Below are 10,169 nucleotides of genomic sequence, written 5' to 3'. Positions count from 1 at the left end.
ATGTTCGTTGGGCCTGAGCCAGGCAGTGTCAAAGAGGTGACGCTAATTTTTCTGGAGCTCTTCCACTCCAGTAGAGGATCATTTTAATAAGTTCATAATAATAGATGCAGAGGTGACTCAGATCTGCAAACGAGGAGTCCTGCTGGGGAGAGGACATGGGCTCTGGGGGAGGGAAAGTCAGCGGCATCTAGATCTGATGCTGCAGCGGGAAAGGCTCCAAACAGGGGGGCCCGGGAACCCTAGTTAGCCCTTCAGATTCCTATAGGTTCTCCCCTAAGAGGCCTCAGTTTCCCCTTCTGCGAAGTGTGGGATAGCTCCAAGTGACCTCCAAAGTCCCTACCACGCTGGAGATGTGCCTCTGCTTCCTGAGCCCCACTACCTGCAGCAAGATTTGTAACAGGTTTGGAGACCATTCCGGCTGGCCTGTCCTGCGGGGCACTGCCACGTAAGCTCCTCTGTGATCCTATAACGTGCCCACCTGCCCCTCCCAGAGCCCAAGGAGAGGCAAGGCTCTCAGGCCATGGTGGTTTATTGATGCACATCAAAAGCACAGCACAGGCGAGCGTGCCCCAGCAAGGGGCAGACAGGGGGCCAGAGGAGGGCAGCGGACCACCCCCATAACAATGCTGCCGACAGAGGAGAAAAGGGCCTGGGGGCCCATGTCCTCTCCTCCACACATCTCCAAGGCCCCCAAACCTGATCCATACCACAGAGACAGCTGACCGCACCACTCCTTATGGCTACAAAAGAGGCAACCGGCTGTCCCCACTGCCCCTTACCGAGATATGGCCTTGTTGGCCTGCCGTCTCCTTCTGTCCTTCATCACAGAAACCTGGCTGTCACTGTGGGGGCCGCTCTCCTCTACCTCCATCATCCCCAAATAGCCAGTTGCCTCCATCGACACCTCACCCTGTCACCCCACCTGGTCCGCTTGTCTCAGGGGGTCCACCCTCACCACCCTCATGACCCATACAAAAGTAGGAAATAGGTAAAAATACTTTTAGGCTTAGGAAATTCTTCAGTGAGAGCTCCCCAGGGAAGAGGCTCTCTGCCAATAGGCTCAAACAAGGGGCGGGGGGGGGGGGCTCCCCAGGGAAGAGGCTCTCTGCCAATAGGCTCAAACAAGGGGCGGGGGGGTGGTAAGGATAGTGCCAGTGGGCAGGGGCACAAGGTAAGGTGGCAGGGAAGCCACAGTCTGGATTACACATAGGCACAGTGCAGTCACGGCACCATGGCAGAGAGAGCGAGCAAAGTGCACAGCCGGGCGGGCGCCGGGCCTCTGTGGGAAAGTTCTTGGGTCTAGTTCCACAGCAAGTCCCCTCAGGGCAGAGGCAGCGCACTCCTGGCTGAAGAAGGGGGTCCCTCTGGGTCTCAGGGGTGTCCTTCCCCCTCCTCGACCTCAGTGGCTGCCATTCCGGGCCCCAGTGCTCTCAGCAAGGAAGAAGGTCTGCGGGAGTCTATATCATCTCCAGATATAAGAAGGGAAAAATACCAACAGCCTGGATGCCCCAAAGCCAAGAACAAAAAGAGGGCCCCTTTCTAGAGCACAGGTGACAAGGGGGGTACAACTCTCCCCATGCAGGAGGAGGTGCTTTAAGTCAAGAGCAGCTGGGGTCACAGCAGTGCAGGGGACTATTTATAGGGGGGAAGGGCCAGACCTTGAGTAGGGAGCCCTGAGGCCCAGCTAAGCGGCGAGGGGCATCCTGTGGTGGACCTGAGTGGGGTGAGTGGGGCTAAGGAAGAGCACCCCACAGCTCTCTGTGTCACCTCTGGAGGCAGGTAAGCTACACGTGGGCTTTGGCCTGGAGAGGCTTCCCGGGGCGAGCCTAAAGGCTACAGTCTCCGTGAGACGGAGGCCTGGGATTAAGCAAGAAACAGCAGGACACGGACACCAGAGAAAAGGGGAAGTCTCCAGAAATCCCAGCCCCCACCAACCTACTGAGGTTAAGAGCCTCTCCAGGTCTACTGGGCATGAGTGGGCTGCACCCACCAAGGGGACCACCCTCTGTTGCCTCTAATGCCAAGGGGTGAGGGAGGGGGAGACTGATGGCAGGGAGGGAGCAGGGGGACAGGGGAAAGAAAGCCAGCTCCCTGAACCGATGCCACCCAAGCCTGCCCTGCCTGTCATCACTCCCTAGTCCCCCAGCTTCCCAGGAGTCCCTAGCGGCCCACGCTGATGTTGCAGGTCTTGCAGCTGGGGTCTTTCTTGGCATCAGCAGTGGACAGGCTCATGAGCTGGTGGCCGCTGATCTCCCCCAAGGTGCCCAGGGACAGGTCAACAGGCTCGGTGTAGATGACTTCCAGGATGAGGTCCTGGGCGTGGCGGAAGACCAACTCCCCGTCCTCCACGCTGCAGGTCAGGAACTTGTTGCAGGCAATGTCCAGGAGGGGCAGGCGGTCTCGGCAGAAGCGGTCCCCCAGGGAGCCCTTGGGAGCCAGCACCAGGATGGCGTAGTGGTAGGCCGTGTACATACAGTAGAAGTCCGCAAAGTAGAGGTTGGTGCTGGGGTTGAAGAGGCGCTGGGCGGGGATTTGGAAGCGCCAGCGGCCGTAGGGGGAGTCCTGAGGGGGCTGGCCCGTGTTGAACTCCGTGTTGCAGCTGAAGAAGACGCCGTGGAGCATGCCGCTGGTCGGGGAACCGTGGCTGCCACTGTTGTCCTTCAGGTAGGGCTGCAGCATGTTCCCGCAGTGGGTCCTACCCCCCCAGGGGAAATGCCAAAGGGAAGAGAAAATGCCACTGGTTAGCTGGGCTGAGGCTCGGCTGCTGTGTGCAGTGAGAAGGGAGCCAGCCCAGCTCCTGGCTCTCCCACCAGCCGCCGCCTCCACCAGTCACAAATAGAACTTCCCAGAACGAGAGTAGGGAGGGCCCTGGAGATGGGCTGATCCAGCCCACTCCCTCACAGAGGAGAGGTCTGAACCTGCTGTTCCCCAGCTTAAAACCTGCTGATGGCGCTCGAGCGAAAAGCAAGGCCATCACGATCTGGTCTTTCTGGCTCTACCTCCTACCACCCCCACACCCACAGGTGACATGGGAACCCCACCCAGCTCTTTTCTGCCTCTATGTCTGCATTGCTCTTCCTTCTGCCTGGCTGCCCTTCCTACCTTTCTCCACCTGGCCTGGCAAACTCTTATTCATCCTTCAAGGCCCAGCACAGGTGTCCCCTCCTCTCCGAAACCTTCAAGGAACATCAGGCACTTACGTTCAACAAAATTTTTATTGCCCATTATGTGCAGGACACTGAATTTTAGTCAATGATCGCACATACTTATCACATTCCATCCGTCAGTACTGTTCCCTGACAGACTCTGAGGTTTTCGGAAAGGGAACTTTATTCATCTAAAGATGGCACCCTGGCACATATGGGTGCTCTCCCTCTCTTTCTTGTTGGCTGATAGAGAAACCCAAACTGAGCCAATGCCCTCCTCACTCGCCTCACTGCCTTCCCTCTTTAGTACGAACAACAAAGACCCCTGAGGCCTCCACTGCCCTGGGGTCGGGGCAAAGCCACCTTCCCGGCTGATGCAGTGATAAAGACAGCACTGGCGGCAGCTTGCCCTGGCCTGGCCTTAGACAGAAATGGACTTGGAGCAGTGTCAGCAGGATGGGGAGGATGGGCAGCCTGGTCCTGGCTGTCCTGAGTGACTAGTGACGTGCTGGCTTTCTGGCCTCAGGCTCCCCATGTTTCGGCTGAGGGTACTGGGTGGGATCATCTATTGGCTCGAGCATTTTTGGATGAGAAACCCTCTCTCTTTTCCCAAAGAAAATTATACATAGGCGAGCCGTAGGCAATAAAAGCAAAGCTGCTCAGGTTGAATGATAGATGTGGGTTTCACCAAGTCCCATCCTTGGATCTCCTGGACAAGCCCTCAGCACCACCCTAAGAGCTGCCTGAGATGCACCCTGGAGCCTCAGGCTCCCCAGCACACAGTGTGAAGACCGCAACCCTTCACGCTCAGAATCCATTCACGCCCTGTGCCCACCTCAACTCCTCCCCTCGGGACCCAGCGCCTGAATTGGAGAGATAGCTGAGCTGCCACATTAGAACCCAGTGATAGGAACCATCCCCAAGGAGGGTCCCACCCAGGACCTCACTTGCTCAGGCCTGTTGGCACGGCACCCCAGGTCATCCCGAGTACCCTCTCCTCCCCTGGAGCCCAACCCCAAGCCACTGGCTGCCCCCAGGGCCAACCAGTAATGGGATGGCATGGAGACTCCGTGAAGAGGGTCTGGCAACTGACTGGGTTGGGGTGACACCAGACGGCCTGGGCTGCTGAGGCAGCTGCGCTGAAGGAGGAAGGAGGGACCCGGTGGGCCACGCAGGGCCTCGCGCACCTGGCGTGCTGGAAGTACTCCTTGTGATGGTTGCGGTAGAAGACGGAGAAGCGCAGCATGCGGCCAGCGATCTGCTCGGCCTTCTCCTGCAGCTGTGCCAGGTGCTCCTTGGCATAATCTGCAAGAGTGCAGGTGGGTGAGATGAGAGCTGGGCGGGGACCACAGCCCGCCCTCGTTCCTGCCCCACACGCACACATACACCAGCCCACCTCTGTGCTCAGAGCAGCAGGGAGCACCCAACAGCTACAGCACCTGGGACCACATGAGAATGGGCCAGCTGGATGCTGTCTGTCCTCGTCACCTCTGCACCTCAGTGCCAGAGGCTCCGAACTCTCTGCGTCAGGCAAGGGCAGGGCTGCCCAGTTATACAATCATGATGGGCAGGCAAAAGAAGGACTGAGAGGAGAGAATTTGAAGTTCTTTAGGGACAACCCCTTGAACCCAGCGGGTAGAAGGCTGCCCCCACAACCATGGGGAAGCCAGTGGTCATTACAGGCAGGGGCTCATGCAACCCCTTACGCTCAGAATCCGGGGTAAGTGTTTAGGCAGACCGGGTCTGGGGTGATGACTCCACTTGAGCATCCAAAGAAAAGCAGAAAGGCCTGGAAACAGAGTAGTGAAACTAGACCCTCCCGGGAAGCGGGGACCCAGGCAAGGCTGCTGCTAGCTTAGACAGCACCTTTGTACAAACTAGGAAAAGGTCCCCTTTCCTCCTAGCTGATGCAGCTCTGGCCAGGGTGCTGGGTTTGACAAGAAGAGTGTGGACTGGACTGCAGCCATCCCCAGCTCCCTTGTTTGAATTAAACTCCCACTTCACATGGAGTTCTGGGGTAAACCAAGAGGCTTTCCCTACAGGGAAAGGGAGCACGTCCAGAGAGTGGGGTTTGCAGCTTAGCTAAGAAACAGCGCCACTCGAAAGAGAACAGCAGTTCGAGGAGATGGGGCACAGAACTTGGCAGAGGGTAGAGCCAGCAGCCTCACAGGCCCGGGGCTAAGAATGTTCCCTGCCCCTTCCTTGTGACAGAGAGAGATCTAGGGCAGTTCTCATCATGGAACATCATGGGGCAGATCCTGGGTCATCAGCGACCAAGTACGCATGAGCCTGGCGTTTGTTCGTGCTGGAATTTGCAAGCTAAGTTCTGCTAAGAAAGTTCACGGGACCACTGAATATGGCTTATTTCCCCGGGCTAAGTGGAGGCTCAAGACAAGCGAACAGTGATTGCTCCACGAAACATTATTCATCGACCAATGATCGATTAAAAACATGCGGTCTGGCCACACCATGCATATTATTCCACCTTAAAAAGGAAGAAAATTCTGACACATGCTACAAAAGGGATGAACTTTGAGGACATGATGCTAAGTGAATAAGCCGGTCACAGAAGGACCAATACTGTGTGGTTCCCCTCACACGAGAGTGGTCAAATTTACAGACAGAGGTGGAATGGTGGTTGTCAGGGGCTGGAGTGAGGGGAGAGGCGGAGTTGTCATTTAATGGGTACGGAGTTTTAGTGTAGCAGGATGAACACGTCCAGGAGATCGGTTGCATGCTAGTGTGAATGTACGTAGCACTTCTGAACTGCACACTTACCAATGGTTAAGATGGTAACTGTTACATTATGTGTATTTACCAAAATCCAAAAACTTATGTTTGGGCCAAGCCAGAAAAGTGACTCCATCCCTTTATGGAAGTGGTGTTGTCATCATGATTAGCCGTGCTCACGTCTGCCTCCTGCATCAGGCTGCAGGCTTTTGAGGGGTAGGGGCAGGTCTCCTCCACCTGTGTCTCCCCAGTGGCCTAAGCCTGGTGCTGGTGTACAGCAGGTGGTCATAGTGTTTTCTAGGTTAAGACGAAGCCCCCCTCCTGAGCATAATTAAACTGGCTGTGCCCACAGGAGGGCCTCACCCCCGGTGCAGAACTCGACCGTCTCGCTCCAGCCGGACACCAGGTACTCCCCGTCGCTCTGTTTCACAGCGGTCTGTACTGCCACACTGTACTCCGTGCGGGGGCTCAGGAACCAGTGGCCTCTCACCGTCATGGGCAGTGGCACAGCTTTGGCCACAAGCTTGGTGGGGACATCCTGAGACATGGGGTGCAGACAGAGAGCCAAGAGTCAAACTAGGGGTCATGCCCAATCTTGGCATTCCCTCAGACCTCCACCCCCCGGTGGCCCATGCCTCCTGAGTAGGGCCAGAGTCTTAAGGATTCGATGGCTCAGTGCCCTGGACACCATTTTTCTGCAGAAGCAAGCAGTGGCCACTGGGAAGACCTTACCGATACTCCCCAGCCTCCACCCCTCCTTCAGGCCTGTTCTCTTGGGAACTAAGGAGAAACGCCACTGGGGTGGAGGCCTGCAAAGTTGAGGGTGGTGAGACCTCTATTTTCGAGGGAGACTTCGAGAGCTCTGCACACTGCAGTGCCGTCTCCACGGCAACGGCCAATGCTGAGAAGCCAGGGAGGAAGGGAAAATATGCCTTATTCTTTGGGGGGGGGGGGATGGTTAAGGGGGTGGTGTTGAACATTCACGTCACCGTGGCAACTGGCCTGCCAAAAGACACCCAGATCGGGGAGCCAGTTCTAAAGAGAGAGAGGGTGAGTAACCCACATGATGCCGTCGTCGTGGGAACCGGCTCCTTCCCACCTCACTCTTCTCCCTGCCTTTCTGCCAGCGTAGAAGATGGGAGCCTTCTTCCCGCTGGCCCCCAGAGCAGCTTTAACCCAGGGAAAGGACACCCCAGCCAGCAAAGGACTCTCTCACGTTCCTTTTCTAAACCCAGCAAATAGGCCAGAAGGCCAGGGGTAGAGAGGGTCACAGAGGCCTGAGGGGGATCATTGAGGCCCCAGCAAAGGGCCCCACCCCTGCCCATGGGCCACGTTGCACCCAATCAACAACAAGGCTGCTTGCTGAGTCAGGAGCCGTGCCCAGGTGAGACGTCGCGGCCTGACCTGGGTTTTCTCGAGCCCCGGTCTAGCACCCCAGTCATGATGCTGGTAATAGTGTTCGGTTCGCTGAGCCCTGAGCCAAATGCCACACAAACAGTACCTCACAGAAGCCTCTCACCAGCCCACAGGCGCTGGCAGCATCATCATTCCCTTTTCACCAGTGAAAGAACTCGGGCTCAGAGAGGTTCAGTAGCTTTCCCAAGGTTGCACAGTAAAAAGAGCCTGGATTGGAACCTGGCCTCTGCAAACCCACAGCTGTCACCTCCAGGCCCTGTGTTATCCTGCCCCACCAAGAGCAGGTGTGGGGGAAGTAGCGGAGGCTCTGGCCTCCCTCACTCACCCGGTGCTTGAACTTGTTGGAGTTCTTATTCTCCTTCTTGTTGAGGTCGATGAAGTAGTGGGTGACCCTCTCCAAGTCACTGTTCTCCATGGCCCAGGAGATGCGGAAGGAGTCACAGGTGATGTTATTGACCTCGATGCTGTGGGGCGTGGACAGCAGTTCCATGCTCCCCTCCTGTTTGGCTCCTGTGGGGACTGCGGGGAGACGGAGAATCAGCACCTCCCTCCCCATCACGGAGTTTTCTGGAATGTCTTGCTTGCTCCCAGCATCCTTTGCGAGGCGGAAACTTGAGGACCCATTGATTGCACCTGCCCCATCACATCTGACGGAAAGATTACATGAGGAAGGCTAGAGGTGGGGACCGAAGGTGGGATGGGGTGTCCCCCACGGGGGGGAACTTGGCTCTCCTTGGAGGGGTCTGCAGAGCAGACGGCACCTGACAGGTGGCAGAGGCAGTGGGGATGCTGCAAACGCAAGGCAGGACAGATTCGCAGCAGATGGAGCCGAGGAGGGAGCCCTCAGCAAGCAGGCGTGAAAACGAGAAAGGGGTGGGGGTGGAGAGAACAGTGCGAGGTGCAGGAGAAACAGGAAGCACCCACCGAGGAGATGGGGGTCAGGGTGCAGGCAGGCTTAGGGCACCAGCAGCCAAGAGGCCAAGGGTGCCAGGAAGGGTACCAAGGCTCCGGGGCTCAGGCCCCCCTCCTCTCTGGGGTGACCCCGCAGAGGTCACCATGACATAGGGCTGGGCGTGCAAGTGCCACAGAGACACACGTGGATGCACTGGTGTTGGGGGGAGGGGCGGCTATCACAAGCCACAGCCCTTCTCCCACCCCGTAACTTCTACTATCCCTCGTTCCCTCTCGGCCATCCTCTATTGCTTTACTTTTTAAAATAATTAGTTTTACCTTTGACATCTATTGCAGCTGACTACGTACTAATAATTTCATAAACACCATCTCATGCAAGCTCACAGTAGGTAGATACTATTATTATCCCCATTTTACAGATGAGGTAGTTGAGGTTGGGGGGTACTAAGGTGCCAAAGTCCATACAGCTAGAAAATGATTTGGACTCACGTCTCTGACTTCAGAGCCCAAGCTCTTTATCATTGAACTAAGGTTGTGTCTCCTCGCGTGAGAGTGGGTGTGCGCGTGTATGTCACAGGTGTCACGTGTGTGGCATATGCGTATGCACAGGTACACATCGTTTCCCGCTATTTATTTTTCCTCCTCCTGTCCTTCTCTTTTAAGCAATGGCATTTTCTCTCACCTCCCCTTCTCGCTCGTTCACTTCTTCCCCTGGCTGCTCTTCCAGGTGTAAAAGGACCACATCACCATCACTCTCAACTGTGCTTAGCGAGGAAGCGCGGACTCTGGCCCTGACTTTGGCCTGGCTCATTAGAGCTCTGGGGAGCAGGGTGGGGAGGGGAGAGGGAGGGGAGAGGGAGGGGAGAGGGAGGGGAGAGGGGAGGGGAGGGGAGGGGCTCTCTCTGGGACAAGAGCGGGAGTGCGGGCTGGACTTTCTCCCAGTGGAATCCACGCTCCCCCGTTCTCCCTCAAGCCCAGCCCCAGCACACCACAGGTCCCCGGAGTGTCAGCTCCTTTTCAGCTCCTTCTCTCTTCCTCTCCCCTCCTCGCCCAGGTGCTAAGGGTGAGGGTACCTTGTGCCTTCAAAAACAGTACTTCTATTTGTAGCTTCCAAAAAATCCAACCCACACTCCCCTGTCAATTAAGCCTGCTCCGAAGCCTGGCAGTTCTAAATTAACCCACAGGCGGCCTGGGTGGCAGGCACAGGGTGAAGAATGTGAGTGATGGCCCTTACCTGTCCCAGGGTGACACCTGTGTTCTTGTTTCATTTTAGCTTCCCACCCTAAAGTGTATGCCTATCTGTTGAGAGGTTCAGACAAATGTCAGTGGCTTCATGTACAGGGAATTCTTGGTAAATAAGCATGGGGGTGCTACTGGGTTCACCCCCAAATAAAACAGAATGGATTGGGTGTCTAGAAACAACTGCACAGTAATAAACCAGTTTGTAATTCACAGGGACAGGTGTGGAGCAGTGGAGAGTTGCCGCCCCCTGGGCTCCCACTGAGCTTCTCCCCAGGAAGACGCACGTGTGCCCCCACGTACACACACACGCAGCCATGAACACGGGCACAGCAACACAGACACGTCCCATCCCAGGGAGGGCCTGAGCAGCTGCCTCCCACTCACACGGAATGCAGTCCACACCCCCACTACGGGCGGCCACTTGTTCCTGCCTCAGTCTCCCAGAAACAGGGCAGCCGTGCTTGGTGGCGGGGTCTCCAGGACCAGCTCATCCTTTCCCCTCTATAGTTCTAGGAGAACTGAGACTACTTCCCATGCGAGCTTGGGAGAGCGCCTTGAGTGACCCTCGGAGAACAGTAAAGCTGGGTCGACCACGGGTGGGCATGAACTCCAGTTCTCCAAACCCAGATGACTGAGGAAGGGCAGGGTATGAGGGACAGGTTGAGGCAACACCTGAGAAACACCTACACTCCCATGTAAATCCACCCTGACCCAAGTATTCAC

The 10,169-nt window shown here is 56.5% G+C and overlaps 1 protein-coding gene across 1 annotated transcript; it reads right to left on the bottom strand.

Annotated features, from left to right (window-relative positions):
• Nucleotides 1–2,160: 2,160 nt before the first annotated feature.
• Nucleotides 2,161–7,782, bottom strand: PHYHIP (phytanoyl-CoA 2-hydroxylase interacting protein). The gene is made up of 4 exons (XM_011366663.1): nt 7,618–7,782; nt 6,240–6,414; nt 4,334–4,451; nt 2,161–2,695 (listed from the first exon to the last, which is right to left on the bottom strand). Exons 1-4 carry the CDS (start codon nt 7,780–7,782, stop codon nt 2,161–2,163), a joined length of 993 nt encoding a protein of 330 aa, XP_011364965.1.
• Nucleotides 7,783–10,169: the final 2,387 nt, after the last annotated feature.

The sequence above is a fragment of the Pteropus vampyrus genome, unplaced genomic scaffold (genome assembly GCF_000151845.1).
Source record: "Pteropus vampyrus isolate Shadow unplaced genomic scaffold, Pvam_2.0 Scaffold126, whole genome shotgun sequence".
Lineage (NCBI taxonomy): Eukaryota > Metazoa > Chordata > Mammalia > Chiroptera > Pteropodidae > Pteropus > Pteropus vampyrus.
Note: the sequence above shows the minus strand (reverse complement) of the source record. Positions and strands in the feature narration are given on the sequence as shown.